A 17,798-nucleotide genomic window follows, 5' to 3' on the forward strand; every position below is an offset into this window, starting at 1 on the left:
GGGATGTTCGATATTTACTTTTTTATTAATATCCGATATTGTCCAACTCCTAATTTCCGATACCGATATCAACCGATATATGCAGGCCTTTTCACCAAAAGTCAACTAATTGTCAGGTAACATCACATATCTAATAAAATAAAATAGCTATAATATCAATATAATATCTAATAAATCTAATATAATACAGTGATGTTTTTGTTTTGTTTTTTAAACCGCTAACGATATTTTCCGATATTACATGTTTATGCTAATATCGGGAAGCCGATAATATCAGACATCCCTAGTTATAACTCCTCCCTAATTGTCCAGGAATGTGAGACAACACCTGGCCCTGATTGCTCTCAGCACATCTAAAAAAAGACGGGTTCTAATGAGACATCTCCCTGTAGATGTCTCATTAGAACCCGTCTTTTTTTAGATCCATGTGATTGGTTGTATGACTCAGGCACCATATTTGTACGTTGTTTTTTTACTCTGCGTCCTATAATAAAATATTGGCACTTTGACTAACAGTGTGTAAGGCCACCTTCTTGTCTCTTGAAGACCACTATTCAGTATCATGTCAGTATCATGGTTAGTATCATGGTCAGTATCATGGTCACTGTATCATGGTCAGTATAATGTCAGTATAATGTCAGTATCATGGTCAGTATCATGGTCAGTATTATGGTCAGTATCATGACAGTATCCCTGTGGGATAACCTTTGTTATCCCACAGGGAAATTCTATTCCATTTAAATAGGGATTGGGGAAACAAACAGGGAGAACCAAAACAAAGCGGCTCCGCAAAACCGGAACCCACAACACCTGGAACCAGAAGCTTGATTTTTTTGTTTTTTTCATAAGGCGTGGCCTAGACCGGATCACACGGGCTATTTAATAACGAATACCAGGATTTCCTCCGAGGTGGAAAGACTGGTGGTGCAAGGTTACTGGGAGGAGCCAAATGTCAGAGGACACAGCAGAAAGTTTATTTATGTATGATTGACCGTGGCAAGTGCTATTTAAATGTTATGAACTCTTCTTTCATGTATCATTAGATTGCCATCTCAGTGTCATGCAGCCATGCCCTCGTCTTTGGTCCTACGTCGAAGAGGAGGTTTAGCTTATAGATCTGCTATTTCCGCTGAATGTTAACGTACAGTAATATTATGACCATGCACAACAGGCACAACAGGGACGTTGGGTTCATGTGGTTACGCACCGTAGACGGTGTCTAGGGTCGAAAGTAGATATTCTCCTTTTGCTGCTGCTCTATGCAGTCACCACCACCAGCTGGGTGACAAGTCCCAGATTGTATACACTGAAACTGTGCTGTTTTTGAAGAGTACTGTGGTGAGAAGAGGTGTGTATATCGTCTGATGTTGAATTTTTCTTTTTCCTCAAATATGTTTATTGAGTTTTTACTTTTTTTTTTAACACACATAATTACAAAATAAGGGCCTGCACAATCAGCATAGAAAAATAAAAAGATAAACAGAGATACATATGCATACATGTACATAAACATATGTTAATAATACAAGGATAAATGATAGAGAAGAGTAAAATTGTACAACCTTGCATGCAATACTGCCAAAACAATTATTGCTGTAAATTGGAAGGCCCCTTCCTCCCCCCAACACTGGCCCAGTGGAAGGCAGATATATCTAGTTATATGCCTCTAGATTACTTGCATTACAAAATTAAGGAAAAGTTGTACATTCATGACAAAATATGGAATCCTTACATATTCTCAGATGGACTGATGTGAGGACAAGACTCTAGAAAGTGCTAGAGAAGCAACTGCCCTCCTCTTTAGTGATATGTTTAAACTAACCTTACTGTATGCCTGTATGAGCTATGGAATATCTGAACTACCCTTCGCAGATTAATTGTCTGTCTGTCTGTCTGTGCAAGTCTACCAGTTAGTCTACCAGTGCTAGCAACAATAGTTGCATCCTGATTCGGGTGACCCAGGAGCAAAGAAAAAATGCAAAACCACACAGAATATGTTTGCAAGCTTTCAAGATATCCCTCCAATATGCCTATATTTCAGGACAGGACCAGACACAATTGGTGTAGGTCCCTACTGATTTATTGTTTTTAAGTTTAAAATTAGGGGTTCATATTATGTCTTTTATTAGGAGAGATTTGCAGTGCAAGATTTTAAACTGCTGCAGTCTAGCACGATTACACATGGAAATCGCCATGTCTGTGTGACATTCTGTACATTCAACTAGTCCAGGCTCTTTTCATATTTTCAAATTAGTCTAAAAGCACCAAATTTGGCCCAGATGTAGTCCACACTGAGATGTAGCCAGATGTAGATGTACAAAACAATTATGATTTCACTACACAACTCTTTCGCACATGCAACGGAAAGTTTTAGAACATGGTTCATCGTTCCATCCTCCTTTATAATGATGCACAGCACAGTCCTCTCCTCCATCTTCATCATTAGGCTCACCAGGGCTCCAGTCCCTGGAGAAGTAAGAACATTTCATTCATTACAATACCTTTACAAGGATGGTTTGTCACGCTAGTGTTTTTTTTAAAGGAAACTTTTAACATAATTTGGAAAATATAATGTAAATATGTGGAATGCAATTAAAAATGTTAGTTGAATTGAAGAGTAGAAGTAGAAGAATGAAGGTAAAATCTTACGTTGGTGTGGTCAGTGGTGTTCCATCTACCCATTTCCACTCTCCCTCCTCCTCTTTGTCAGTCAAACCCAGCCACATGTCCAGGTGTAAACCTTTAACAAAGTCCTGGACAGAAAAGCTGCTGGTTACTGAAGTACACACTGTACAATATAGGTTACAACACTCACGCACACGCGCGGGTGCATTTCTCCTTTCCGACATGTCGCCTTTCCGACGTTGACTAACCCTATACCTAACCCTAACCCTAACCTTAACCGCACGCGGAAGCCACTAGTCGGAGTGGTGAGATGTCGGAATGGAGAGTGAACACCCACACGCGCACACACACACACACACACACACACACACACACACACACACACACACACACACACACACACACACACACACACACAAGCACACAAGCACGCACGCTCGCTCGCACATCATACCTGTTCTTCTTTGCTCTTTATGATCATCAGGTTTGATTTGTTGTCTCTACAGTACTGTCTGCTCTGCTCCCAGGGTTTCCACTCAGAGGAGATGTAATAACACACACCACCACCAAATGTCAATCCATGGGATTCTAACAACAAGAGAATGAAGTGTCTATTTGCTCATATATGACAAATGATGAACAACATGATATAAAATGAATAAAAACAATGGTGTCTCACTGACCACAGAGCCTCCTCTTCAGCTCATCTCTCTCTGCAGTCCATTCAGAATATGTAAGAAGGAGAAGCAACAACGTTTTACATACAACTTTGTTCTGATCTGACCTCCTTAATGAGGTTGTAATAGCTGCTCTGTAACTGGTCTGTTTGTTATATCTACCCCAGTCACACGTGCACTTCATGTTATGTTGTAGCCAACGCAAGCCGAGACATCAGATCATAGACTGTTAAAAATGTGGACGCAGGGAGCCACATTGGTTTCTACAGACCCCTTCTGAAGCCACTTGTTCGGCGGCGACTTCAAATCCGCCATCTTTGAACTTCCGATCCCCAAAATAAACCGGAAACGACTGCTATTGGCTGCAACCGCAGTGAGGGCGGGTCTTCACTTGGTAGAACCAGTAGAAACGCTAGAAGCATACCCTACTTTATCATAATCTTTTTAATGAATGGGACCATATTACTAAACCCATATCATGATGATTTTAAAAAGAGTGAATTAAACTAGTGATTGAAAACATATGTGACCAAATTCATCTAGCATTTTTTCATTTTCATTTTTTCATGTCATATGAAAGCAGGGAATCATAGCAAAATAATGATATATTGGTTAATAAGATTGAATGAATAGTTTTGAAACTACAGCTTATAGAACTGAAGTCAAGTTAAATCAAGTTAAAACTCTTAAGTAGAGAAAACACCATTTCAATGGCTCTCATTCAGAGTAGCACTACTGGGCTATCAATCCCATCATGCATTGCGGGGGATGCAATTCTTTTGTTTGCAACAAGGAAATTAGAAAACAAGGAAGGGACAGCCTAGGGGGCGGGCCGACGCCATTGCTCGCATAGCAGACGCCATTGATGCTCGTGGGAGGCAAAACTGGAACAGGAAGTTTGGTGAAATACTATGAAGTCTATGGCAGACAGCTGGACCAGCTTGTGAACAAACACTATTTCTGAACCATTATGTCCTTTGTCAGATAATCGGCTCAGGAATATAAAAGAAGACATATCACAGGTTTTTATCCAATCAATTCGGATTTTTTTAGCACGCTGTATAATTTTATTGAGGCATCTAAACAGTGGAATGTATCGTCCATAGACTGTACAAAAATCCTCTCTGGCAGTGTTGCCAGATTGTGAGAGGGAAATAAGCAACTAGGTCTAGGAAAACAAGCCCAAAAGAAGCACCGTGGGCCAGGGGATGGGGAGATGGAGCAGGGACCCCCTACCCTACCTCGACCCCTCGGGGGGGGTATATTGTATAATTATGTATACAATTGTGTTTCATAAACATACATGTTATTGTGCATCAATACTATTAAAAATAATAGACAGATTAATATATTCATGCTTTTATATTTAACATACATGTACAGGGTACAGTGAGTAGGGTGGCCGCACTGCCATTTATAAACATACCTTATTAACCGAGAACAACAATCTGTCAATTGCACAATAATCATGTATACAAGCTATTCAAAATGGACAGAATCATTTATAGATATCATCATTTATTTAATACATAAATGTGGAAAATGTTTTAAAAAGATATATGAAGACAAATGGATATTTAAAAACATATATATATCAAATATTTGTATATATATATATATATATGTATATATAATTTATTTTTATTTTTATTGTCTAATCAAGCAACAATTTCACGGACCCCCTGCAGTACCTCGTGGACCCCCTAGGCGTTGCGGACCCCTGTTGAAGACTTGCACTAGGCCATTATGAGCACTTTAAACCTTTACTGTATACATTGAAAATAGCCGATCTACAAGCTCACAACGCGTTGTGAGCTTGTAGATCTGCTATTTTTTTTTAAATCTTGAAGTAAAATGTGAAATATTGAGGATTTTTGAAACACTAACAACACAAATCTGGTACTTTCAGATGGGGGTTAGGGACAAATACATATTAATTTGAGGGTCCATGACATAAACATAATTAAGAACCACTGGTTAAAATAATTTTAAAATTGTGAAGCCCAAGTCCAAATAATCAACTACACTTTAGAAAAAAGCCCATAAAACCGCAACCCGCAACTACCAATATTTACAAGCAACTTCACAGAAAAATAAGCCCAAAGTCAAAACTTATAATAAGTGGACATGGCAACACTGGTTTCTGTCTCGGCAGTATCGCCTACTTTGTGCTCTTTAGACAGCTCAATACACTTATACAGTGGACACATCGAAAAGCAACACAGCAGAAAATAATGTGTGATATGTCTTCTTTTATTTTCCAGAAGCAATTACTTTACAAAGGTCTCAGTCATTCAGAAATATATTTTGTTCATGAGCTGATCCACCGGGCTCTCATTAACTCCAATGCATTCCACTGAACTCACGGCTGCAGTCTGGCTCCCATGGTGCGACGAATCTGCTGGCAGGAATTGCATGATAGCGAAAATGACGTAGATGACCCTACCTTCTTTAAATATATCTTGGTTTGCAAGGGTCTCTTTGTTCTGTATGTTCTCTGAGACCAAGCATTTGCCACTGCCCCCTGCTGGAACCGGCTGGTACCAGTGGCCCAGGAGGACAGTTTTAACAAAATATGATTGTTAATTTATTTGAAATTTACATTAGACACAAGCCAACAGACTAGTGATACCTTTCAAAACGATCGGCTAGAAATAGCAGATTTTACTGCAATTTCAAGATGTTTGGATGGAAATTGAGGATTTGGTTAGCAATGCTAGCAAATGCTAACTCTAACCTTATATTTTACTACATGTATGCATTTATTTCATATTTACATGTCGATCCTGCAAATTCTGTCAGACATACTCTAGTATGTGAAGAGTCTAACTGGGCTATAAACTTATTTTTGATAAAAAGCGAAATGACTGTCCTCCTGTCAAAAAGGGTCACATATATACATTTTCAAGTGTTTATGAAAATGTTTACTAAGGTAATACAAGAAAGTGTAAAGTCCGGCCAAAACCTCATTCACTTGTATTGAGAGTAAATTCTTCTGGAGCCTACAGGAGGTGAAATAGCGACATCTTCTGGGCCATTAATGAAAACTGAACTGTTAAGAGATTCAGGAAGTGGGCTTCAAATCCAGCGGAGATTCCTTGCCGCCCGCACCAGATACATCCATTTCCCATGCAGTCCATGAGCCAGACAAGATTTCATTATCGAAAGAGTGGGCAAAACCATACCTATATTAAATTGTTTATATAAGTCATTGTTTATATTGTTTATATAAGTCAATATAAGTAAATAAATATATGATAACTTTTCCACAGGAGCAGCCTTTTTTATCACACATTTTGTTATTTTCCCCATACGTACATGACAGGTTAAAAAATTACAAAAAATGTAAAATAGTTATCATAATGAAACTTCCCCAGTTGATTACTTACATGAAGACAATGATTTATCGTATTACAAGTTTTCTGAAATTGTATATTTAAAGGTAGGGTAAGTGATTTGCAATTATTCAAATAATTGCAAAATTGGTATATGTTCTGATAGTGCTCGTTACTATAGAGTGTCCTGTCCATATAAGGTGTCTCCATGTCTCTCCATGTCACGGTCCGTTCCTCGGGCCGTGGACTTTGACTTTATTATTTAGAGCTTGAATGCCCTTATTTGGTCATGGACACTTTAGGCCGGTTAGGCCAACGTTTATTATTTAGACCTTGAATATGCCAGTATATGGTCGTGAACAGTTAAGGCCGATTAGGCCTAAAGTACATATTGTATGTTCTGAATATTGTTTGTTTCTGCATACTGCATGTGCTATACTGTATTGTATCTGTCATTCTGTTACTGCCTTTTGCAGTTGGTGTCCTGTGCTCTTACTTTGTAGTATGGTTTCCTGTCTGCCTTGTTCACTGTTTCCTGTCTTGTCACGCTTACTCTTGATTAGTTATGTTCTCCACCTGTGTCCTGTTGTGCCCCAGCCTATCACAGTGTTGATTGTAGTTTGAGTTCACCTGCGTCCTGTTACTCCCTGTCTATTTAAACCCTGTGTTGGCATTATGTTCTTGTTGGTCCTTAGACCATTGTCAAGTGAACCTGTCTTGTTTAAACTGCCTGTTCGGCTCAATAAATACGTCAAGTTTATCCTGCATCCCTACTCGTCTGCTTTTGGGTCCTTCCCGTTACTCAATCCTGACACTCCAGCTCTTTATAAAACAGAAAATGCATTTTCGTTTCAGTTTCAGTTTCATTTCCAATTTTGTCCAATCAGGATAGAGAGCTCAATCAGGATATAGATTAAACAAGTGAAATTGGAAGTGATGACACTAAGAAATGAGCATGCAAAATTGGAATTGGAACACTATAAAAATGAAGCTTAAAAATTGGTACTTTCTCCTGATTGGCTGAGATTTTGACACCTACCGAAAAATGTATTTTCTGTTTATTAAAGAGCTGGAGAGACGGGGAGACTCCTGTTACTGAACAAACACTCTGTAGCAATGATTACTATCAGAATATAGTTCTTTAACCTTTTAACAAAATACTTTTTGTTTTAACCCAAAAATATCACTTACCCTACCTTTAAATATGCAAATTAGGCATTAGGAAAATATGCCAGAATTTTCATAACTTTCCAGAATGAACATTGGAACACTGGACAACGCCAGAGTCAACATTCTTATTTAATTTTGTTAAGATGTTGCAGTCAAAGGTTTTTTAACGATGGAATATTCAATATCTGGCTCAATTTTGGGGCTCTGGCTCATGGACTTAATGCCTAATTTCTATATTTAAATATACAATTTCAGAAAACTTGTAATACGATAAATCATTGTCTTCATGTAAGTAATCACCTGGGGAAGTTTGATTATGATAACTATTTTTCAGTGTAGTTCATTTGAATTATGTCAGAGTGTTGGCTCACTGAAAGAAAACTACAAGTCAAATGGCTGCCAAGTGGGTTCAAACCGCAACGCTTCTTTTGGTTGGCGCCCGGACAAAGTTCGCCAATGTTGAACCCTCGTACCTTTTTTCCCATACAGTATGCTGGGAAGCTGCCATGTCTGAAGCGTGTGTGTGACGGGGGCATTACTGGTCTTTCTGTTTAGTTTCAGGTCTGTAACTGCATGGTCAAGCTTGGGCTCTGTAAATGGTTGTAAGTTGTTGTTACACATCTGTAAATGGTTTTATCTGGTTGTTAGTTGGTCTCCCAACCGACCATGTTTAACTGCTCTGCATGTGAAAAATATTTTACAATTTCACAATTTAACAACACCCACATTAAAAACATTATTATGATAATAACTACCAATGCAACTATACGGAACTATTTTATTTTATTTTATTTTATTTTATTTTATTTTATTTTATTTTATTTTATTTTATTTTATTTTATTTTATTCTATTCTATTCTATTTTATTTTATTTTATTTTATTTTATTTTATTTTATTTTATTTTATTTTATTTGCTAATTTTGAAAATAAAACACATGCTGGATCATCATAGAAATATAAAACATGTAAATAAAATACGCTGTTGAAACTTGACTTACAGAGAGAGAGTCTGAGACCAACGTTGAGCAGAGCTTGAACACCACAAAGCAATCCAAAACCCATTCCAAGCATCCTGTACCGTCTTCTGACTGGAGACACAAACACACACACGCACACGCACACGCACACGCACGCACACACACACACACACACACACACACAAAAACACAAGAAACACAAGAAAAGGGGGGGGGGGGGCAGTTAATATCTTGTTTGGAAGGTTGTTACAAAGTTGCTTAGGATTTCTATTTTAGTGGTAGAGACTATAGCATTAAGAATCCCCCATTATGTTGTGTTTATAATCTGAGTGATAACGCTGCAAGACATGGCTTAATTTCTTATTTGATTCGTTGAAAATCTTAAAAATAAAACACAAAAGTTAAGATAGCAACAAGTGATGTTTATATGATATTAATATATTGTATGTTTTAACTGCTGCATATGAGGTGAATGCAATGTGCTAATGTAAAACATATAAAGTGGAAAAAAAGGAGTGCACATACAGTGGGGCAAAAAAGTATTTAGTCAGCCACCATTGTGCAAGTTCTCCCACTTAAAAAGATGAGAGAGGCCTGTAATTTTCATCATAGTTATACATCAACTATGAGAGACAAAATTAGGGGGAAAAATCCAGAAAATCACATTGTCTGATTTTTAAAGAATTTATTTGCAAATTATGAGGAAAATAAGTATTTGGTCAATAACAAAAGTTCATCTCAATACTTTGTTATATACCCTTTGTTGGCAATGACAGAGGTCAAACATTTTCTGTAAGTCTTCACAAGGTTACCACACACTGTTGCTGGTATGTTGGCCCATTCCTCCACGCAAGATCTCAACCCGTAGGATTTTTTTTTTTTTTTTTTTTTTAAGAACGGTGAGCAAAAATCCCAGAACCACACGGGGGCACTTAGTGAATGACCTGCAGAGAGCTGGGACCAAAGTAACAAAGGCTACCATCAGTAACACACTACACCGCCAGGGACTCAAATCCTGTAGTGCCAGACGTGTCCCCCTGCTTAAGCCAGTAGATGTCCAGGCCCGTCTGAGGTTTGCTAGAGAGCATTTGGATGATCCAGAAGAGGATTGGGAGAATGTCATATGGTCAGATGAAACCAAAATAGAACTTTTTGGTAGAAACTCAACTTCTCGTGTTTGGAGGAGAAAGAATGCTGAGTTGCAACCAAAGAACACCATACCTACTGTGAAGCATGGGGGTGGAAACATAATGCTTTGGGGCTGTTTTTCTGCAAAGGGACCAGGACGACTGATCCGTGTAAAGGGAATAATGAATGGGGCCATGTATCGTGAGATTTTGAGTGAAAACCTCCTTCCATCAGCAAGGGCATTGAAGATGAAACGTGGCTAGGTCTTTCAGCATGACCATGATCCCAAACACACCGCCCGGGCAACGAAGGGGACTGCCCATAAGTCCGACATTCCATTACTCCGACTACGTGGCTTCCGCGTGCGGTTAAGGTTAGGGTTAGGGTTAGGTATAGGGTTAGTATACGTCGGAACAATGAGCCGTCGGAACAATGACATGGCACCGCAACGAAGGAGTGTTTTCGTAAGAAGCATTTCAAGGTCCTGGAGTGGCCTAGCCAGTCTCCAGATCTCAATCCCATAGAAAATCTTTGGAGGGAGTTGAAAGTCTGTGTTGCCCAGCGGCAGCCCCGAAACATCACTGCTCTAGAGGAGATCTGCATGGAGGAATGGGCCAACATACCAGCAACAGTGTGTGGTAACCTTGTGAAGACATACAGAAAACGTTTGACCTCTGTCATTGCCAACAAAGGGTATATAACAAAGTATTGAGATGAACTTTTGTTATTGACCAAATACTTATTTTCCTCATAATTTGCAAATAAATTCTTTAAAAATCAGACAATGTGATTTTCTGGATTTTTTTTCCTAATTTTGTCTCTCATAGTTGATGTATAACTATGATGAAAATTACAGGCCTCTCTCATCTTTTTAAGTGGGAGAACTTGCACAATGGTGGCTGACTAAATACTTTTTTGCCCCACTTAAAGGTCAGTTTATAAAATGCTACTTTGAGCTCTGGGTTAGCTTTCTTTTGTTTTTTTTAAGAATAGGAAATTATTTTGCCCTTTTTTCTCACAACTTATTGTATAGGGTTAGAAAAAAGTGCTGTCTATAGCAGTGGTTCCCAAACCTACAAGCTCACAACACGTCGCAATGCGACGTGTTGTGAGCTTGTAGGTTTGTTGTGAGCTTGTATCAAATCAAATCAAACTTTATTTATAAAGCACATTTAAAACAACGGAAGCTGACCAAAGTGCTGTACAGGGTTGAGACAAACAAAGCATCAACACAATTCAATAAGCGCACGTAGGCGCACAGACAAAAACAATACATTGTTAAGACACAGTAGTGGATCAAGGGCAATTAAAAGCCAGAGAGAAAAGGTGGGTTTTAAGGAGGGATCTGAAAACCCCGATGGACTGGGCGGATCGGATGGGGAGAGGGAGGCCGTTCCAAAGTGCGGGGGCGGCAGCAGCAAAAGCGCGGCCACCCCTGGTCCTTTTATTGGTTCGAGGGACGATCAGTAATGACTGATCAGCAGACCTTAGGACCCTGGCTGGATTATGTGGTTCTATAAGCTCAGCGAGGTATGGTGGAGCTAGCCCATGTTGAGCTTTAAAAAGGACCTTAAAATTAATTCTAAAATTGACCGGGAGCCAGTGAAGTGAGGCTAGGACTGGACTGATATGCTCACGTCTTTTTGTGCCAGTAAGAAGGCGGGCCGCAGCATTTTGGACCAGCTGTAGGCGCCTGATAGATGACTGTTCTAGACCGGTGTAGAGGGAATTACAGTAATCGAGTCGTGAGGAAATGAAGGCATGGATAGCTATTTCTAGTTGTGGTCGGGGGAGATAGGCCTTGACCTTAGCGAGAAGTCTGAGTTGAAAGAAACTAGCTTTAACAACGGAACTGATGTGTTTGTCGAACTTAAAGGCGCTATCCAGAATTACACCAAGATTTTTGGCAGAGGTGCAGATGTTAGATATGAGAGTGTCCGGGATGTTAGGGGGTGTGACGGTGTTGTGGCCAAATAGTATGATCTCAGTTTTGTTTTGGTTGAGTGTCAGGAAATTGTTGTCCATCCAGGTTTTTACATCCTGTAAACAGTCTAGTAGGGGTTGAAAAGAATTGTTTGAGTCCATTTTGATGGGTAAATAAATCTGGACATCATCGGCATAGCAATGGAAGGAGATGTTGTGTTTGGTAAAAATGGACCCGAGGGGTAGCATATAAAGTAAAAATAATATTGGGCCCAGTACGGAACCCTGGGGAACCCCACATGTGAGGGGGGCTGGAGGTGATGAGAATTCCCCCAGTTTGACAGCAAAGGTCCTATCAAACAGGTACGACTTGAACCAGGACAGGGCTGTGCCTGTGATACCGACCTGGTGTTCAAGGCGTGACAGGAGAATCCTGTGGTCGACAGTGTCAAACGCCGCTGAGAGGTCAAGGAGCACGAGGATGGCGGGGGTATCAGTGTCAACAGTTAAAATTAAATCATTAAAAACCCTAAGGAGAGCCGTCTCGGTACTGTGGCCTGGTTTAAATCCTGACTGAAATTTTTCATGGAGGTTGTGGGTGATTAAAAATGACTGTAATTGGGCATAGACTACCTTCTCCAGAACTTTCGAGAGGAAAGGTAGCTGTGAGATAGGTCTAAAATTAGATAAAACAGAAGGATCGAGGTTTTTCTTTTTAAGAAGAGGATTTACCACAGCATGTTTGAAGGCAGCCGGGACACAACCTGAGGTGAGGGAGCAATTAATAAGTGATAAGACACTTGGGCTAACAGCACCAAGGACTTCTTTGAGGAGCCGGGGGGGGATGCTATCGGAAGGACAGTTGGTGGAGCGAAGGTGCATAATTGTATCATTGAGGGAGGACAGAGTGATTGGGTGGAACTGGTCAAGAGTGACAGGGCACAGGGAGGTAACAGGGTCTGGGCTGGTGAAAATGTGTGCTGACCTAAGGTCAGAGATTTTGTCGATAAAAAATTGTTGGAAATTTACACATAGGGCAATAGAGGGGGCAATGGGAGGTGCTGCACGGGGGTTAGTGAGTGAGTTAAAGATATTGAAGAGAACTTGAGGTTTATGGCTATTTTTTGTGACAAGATCGGATATGAATTTGGTTTTGGCAGATTTCACTGCCCTGTGGTAGTCAGATAGGCAATTGCGTAGTATGTCTAGGGATATATGGAGTTTGTCCTTGAGCCATTTTCTCTCAGCACGTCGACATAAACGTCTGAGGTCTCGGGTGGAATCATTTAGCCATGGCTCAGGTAAGGATTTGGTGCGCTTGTGCCTAAGGGGAGCAACGGAGTCCAATATTTTAGTACAAGTGGTGTTAAAAGTGTCAAGGAGTGCATCCGCCGTCGGAGTACCGGCATCAGCCGGGGAACTTAACACTGTGTCGTAAAAATGAGAGGAGAAGAGTGGTGCAGTCCGAGGATTGATATTGCGTGTGCGGCGAGTAGGGGTGCCAGAGTTAGTAATGGAGCAGGGAATAGAGGTGGTGAATAAAATTGGTGAGTGATCGGAAATGCATGGGATGAAGAAAGCGTCGGTGACGGAGACAGTTACCCCGAATGACAGAATAAGGTCTAATGTGTGGCCCTTTTCATGTGTTGGGATGGTGACGGATTGGGTGAGATTAAAAGCCTCGAGGAGGTTTAAAAAATCTTTGACAAGAGGACGAGACTCACAACAGACATGGATATTGGTATCACCACAAATGACCATGTGGTCATAATTAATCATGGCCCAGGATAAAAAGTCACTAAAATCATTAATAAAATCCTTGTTGTACTTGGGTGGTCGATATATAACAGCACACAGAACGGGGGAGGACAGGTTAAGCTTCAATAGCTGAATCTCGAAGCTGGAGTAGCTGGCCTCAGATTGTATCAATTGACACTGGAGGTTAGATTTGAGAACTGTTGCTAGACCCCCACCAGTGCGGGAGATTCGGGGGGAGCTAAAAAAGGAGCAATCCGGGGGGAGGAGATCAGAAAAGGGTGAATTGTCGCCATGTGTCGTCCAGGTTTCGGTCAGTAGTAGAAAATCCAGATTGCGGGAGGTGAAAAAGTCTTTTAGCCAGCCAGTCTTATTTTTTGTTATTGATCGTGTATTTAGGAGAGCCATCTGGAGGTTGATGGTCGGGCCAGGAGGGGGAATAGATCGGGCCAGGATCATACCATAGAGTCAAAAATAATAGAGAGGGCACCCGAAATCCCCTCCCATTCACTTGCATTGAGTTGCTCACCGAGCACATGAGGCGAATTCACCCCTTCTTCCAGGTTGGAAACATAGTGGAAAATGTGATGGGCGCGGTCTATTTGGGGCTTCTCCGCATGCGTCACTGAGTACATTCATGTACAGTGGCCCCACCTGCAGTACCTCAAATGGCCAGCATGTCCATTCCGCTTCAATGAAACCAGACTACATTGGCCAGTTTGGATCCTTTGTACCATTCGGCACTGAGATTTGTAACTCATTTACCCTTTAGGACTCATCATTGTACTCTGTATGCAGCAGTCGGCTGGTTCTCCTTAGGTGCCCGTAGGCAGCAGCATTGGTACACTTTCATCTATAAGGCAATCTTGGGTGGAATTCTCCCCTCCATCTCCTCAAAATTCGAGGTGGTAAAGAATGGCCTCAATCTCAGATCTAATGCATGGATACGTTGTGTAGTACAGACTTTCTCATCTGAGGTGGGCAAAAAATGCCTTGCTTTTTATGGTCCATGGGCTTGGAATGACCTCCAAAAGAGTTTCAAACTTGCCACACTTATCTCTTTGCGAATGTTTAAAAGTTTCATTGTTGAGAAACTTGCTCATTCCTGTAATTGTTTGGATGTCTAAAAAAAAAAAAAAAGAAACACTATGTCATTGTACATGTGGGTAAAATTCTATGAATTGCTACATGTAATAATCCCAACCCCTAGGGTTCGAAAATGTTTTTGGTGGTCAAACCCCCCAAAAACCCCGAAATGCATAGAAAACTATGCATACCTATAACACAAACACAATGGTCTAAAGGCCTTTGCAGACAGGGTGCGATTAGTCAATCAGTTTTTAACACATGCGAAAAGACACACAAATCTGGGTTCGATTGAAAAAAAAACGCATCGGCGCATCACCGCACAGTAAATTCGGAGCCGGTGTGCATGAGGTCATTGAGAACCATGTGCTCATTTAAAAAATGATATTGTCCGTTTTTTTCCGTGCAAAAAATCGCACCCTGTCTGCAAAGGCCTTTACACCTGCATTAGGCTACTACATCACATTGTACATCAGCATGTTCAAATCGGATACAGGATAGGGGGGCACTAGGGACGGTGCCATGTCATTGTTCCGACGGCTTATTGTTCCGACGGCTCATTGTTCCGACGGTTACTATACTAACCCTATACCTAATCCTAACCCTAACCTTAACCGCACGCGGAAGCCACGTAGTCGGAGCCATGGGATGTCGGACTTATGTGCAGTCCCCCTAGGGACATCTGGGCACCTCGATGTACAATTGACTATTTTGTCCAAAAATTAAAATATTTGAAAAATGGTATTAAGTAATGTGGGGTGCATTTACTTACATTGTTGGGGCTGTTATCATCTCAGCATTGATTTTCTTTGCAGTATTTGAATCATTAAACATTGCACTGTTCAGCTTGTCAGTGCAGTCCATGCTGTTGCAGCCCCGTCCGTGTCTAACTAACTAGGGGACAGGTCCATTTTTAAAGAAGGGTACCCCTGGAGAAAATGTATGTGCCCTGATCTAAAATGCCATGACCCTCCCTTTGACAAAAAAAAAAAAATCAATGACCCTCCCCAAGTGATTAAAATAAAAAGATTAGCCCTCCCCGCCTATAGGAGTGTCACGATATATTGTCCCACAATATATTAAAATGTGACGATAGGTATTGTCAAGATGTCATACTGAATGCCTACTGAGTGTCAAAAAATACTTTCTGGCCTTGACAGCCCATGCATCTAAACAGAAAAGTCATATCTGATTGCATTAAAACAACATTAAACAATGTTAAACTCACTTTGCATGTTGCTTTGCCACTCGCTTTGCCACTCGATGTGCCATTCACTTTAAGCATGCGCATACCCTCTATAATGGCCTATACTCCCTAGTGTGACTTAGGCCAAAATAGGCCTTTTTTTGGCCTAAGTCAGCATGGTTTTGTGACTTAAGCCAAATTATTTACTGATTTAGTGTCACGGTCCGCTCCTCGGACCGTGGACTGTGGCTTTATTATTTAGCCCGTGTCTGACCTTAAACGGTATTGGACCCTTTTGGACCCTTTTGGCCACTCTTCCTGTTGTATTGTTCCCTGTTCTCCTTGTACCTTTATTCTGTAGTGTTGTCTTGGTGTTTCCTGTCTGCCCTAGTTGTTGCTTCCTGTCTTGTCTCACCAGTTTGTCTTTGCAATTGTAGTTCACCTGTGTCTTTTTCTGTTACAGCCAATCATGTGTTAATTGTCCTTTGTTCTCACCTGTGCCTAGTTAGTCCCTGTCTATTTATATGCCCCTCTGTTTCCAGTCTGTGTTGGTTCATTAATGTTGTTACTGTGTTCTGTCTGTTACCTTGTGTTGCAGTGTATTCCCTGTTTAGTTAATAAACCCCCCTCCATCTGTATTGCTCTCTCTCTCCGCTCACTGTCTGCGCTTGGGTCCTACAACTCTCTGCCCTGCACCGTGACATTTAGGCCATTTTGAAAACATTTTTGCTTTCTTTTTTTTGGCCTAAGTCAGATTTAATCCTATTTAAACCTATTTAAATCTCTTATGTTACATAACTGACAGACAGTGTTATTTCTATTTAAATAGTCATAATTTGTTTTAACATTTTGGGTGAAATGATTAAGAAATATCATAGTTTTGTTTTGGATCAGTTTTGTATTTTTCCTGAAAAAAAAATTACTTAGGCCATTCGTTTAGCAAGGCTAAACGAATGGAAACCCATTGGATCCCATAATTATAAACTACGGTGACTACACTGTTGCCTATATCATGGGTTTTCAACTGGTGGTCCGTGGAGGTTTTGCATATGGTCCCTGACCATGCATTTAGTAATGTAGGAAAGTGAAGATTTGTATTATATTTTATTTTATCGATGGTGGATACTGTTAATGTGCGTGACAACAGAAAGGAAATTCAACTCAAGGATGACAGTTTTACACACGCACACAGCATAGTGTGTATTTAAGGGAGGTTTTAGTACATCAAGGTAAATACAGGCTTTTATTTGATATATGATGACGCATCAATGTTGTCAGTTACTTGGAAGTCGTACATCCGAGTCAGACATCCGACTTCCAAGTAACTGGCAACATTGATGCGTCATCATACATCAAATAAAAGCCTGTATTTACCTTGATGTACCCCGACTTCCAAGTAATTGACAGCATTATTGCATCATCATACATCAAATAAAAGCCTGTATTTACCTTGATGTACTAAAACCTCCCTTAAATACTTCCACAGAAATGGGAGTTAGAATGTCAAGGGAAACTGTACCGGTTTACCTGGTTGAGTCATCATGATTCATTTGTAGGAAATGTGCCCATATCAATCGCATGTGCTTGCTTGTACTTGTGCAATTCGAAAATGGCCCCTGTCTAAGTCTTAACAATTAGGCTATCAATTATGGCCTGATGATTCTGGTTTTACTTGTGGAGCTAGGCTGGCATCTATGCACGACTGTCCATATAGATCAAAATTAATCACATGCACAGAATTACTTCAAATGATTATGAATATCCAGTTATAAATTGGTCATTGTAACCTATGGTGTATTTAATTCTATGAGCAACAAAAACACACTTAAAAGATCATATCTCTGTGTTGGAAATTGGGATAATGCATCTCTCTAATATGCCTAACACCTGTTGAAGTGTTGCTTAATTGTTCAACCACCATCGTTAAGACGCTGA

At 40.3% G+C, this 17,798-nt stretch overlaps 1 protein-coding gene across 1 annotated transcript in view; it reads right to left on the reverse strand.

The window, feature by feature from the left end:
* Positions 1-2,336: 2,336 nt before the first annotated feature.
* Positions 2,337-17,798, reverse strand: part of LOC311064114 (hepatic lectin-like) — a gene marked incomplete at its 3' end in the record, with an annotated part of 16,904 nt that continues 1,442 nt past the window's right edge. Inside the window, exons 2-4 of the mRNA XM_084083872.1 lie at positions 8,807-8,896; positions 2,650-2,753; positions 2,337-2,466 (exon numbers count right to left, since the gene is read on the reverse strand). Coding sequence (XP_083939998.1) covers positions 2,337-2,466; positions 2,650-2,753; positions 8,807-8,896 — 324 coding nt within the window. The remainder of the gene's footprint in view (positions 2,467-2,649; positions 2,754-8,806; positions 8,897-17,798) is intronic.

The sequence above is a fragment of the Gymnoscopelus microlampas genome, assembly GCF_963454915.1.
Source record: "Gymnoscopelus microlampas genome assembly, chromosome: 2".
Classification (NCBI taxonomy): Eukaryota; Metazoa; Chordata; class Actinopteri; order Myctophiformes; family Myctophidae; genus Gymnoscopelus; species Gymnoscopelus microlampas.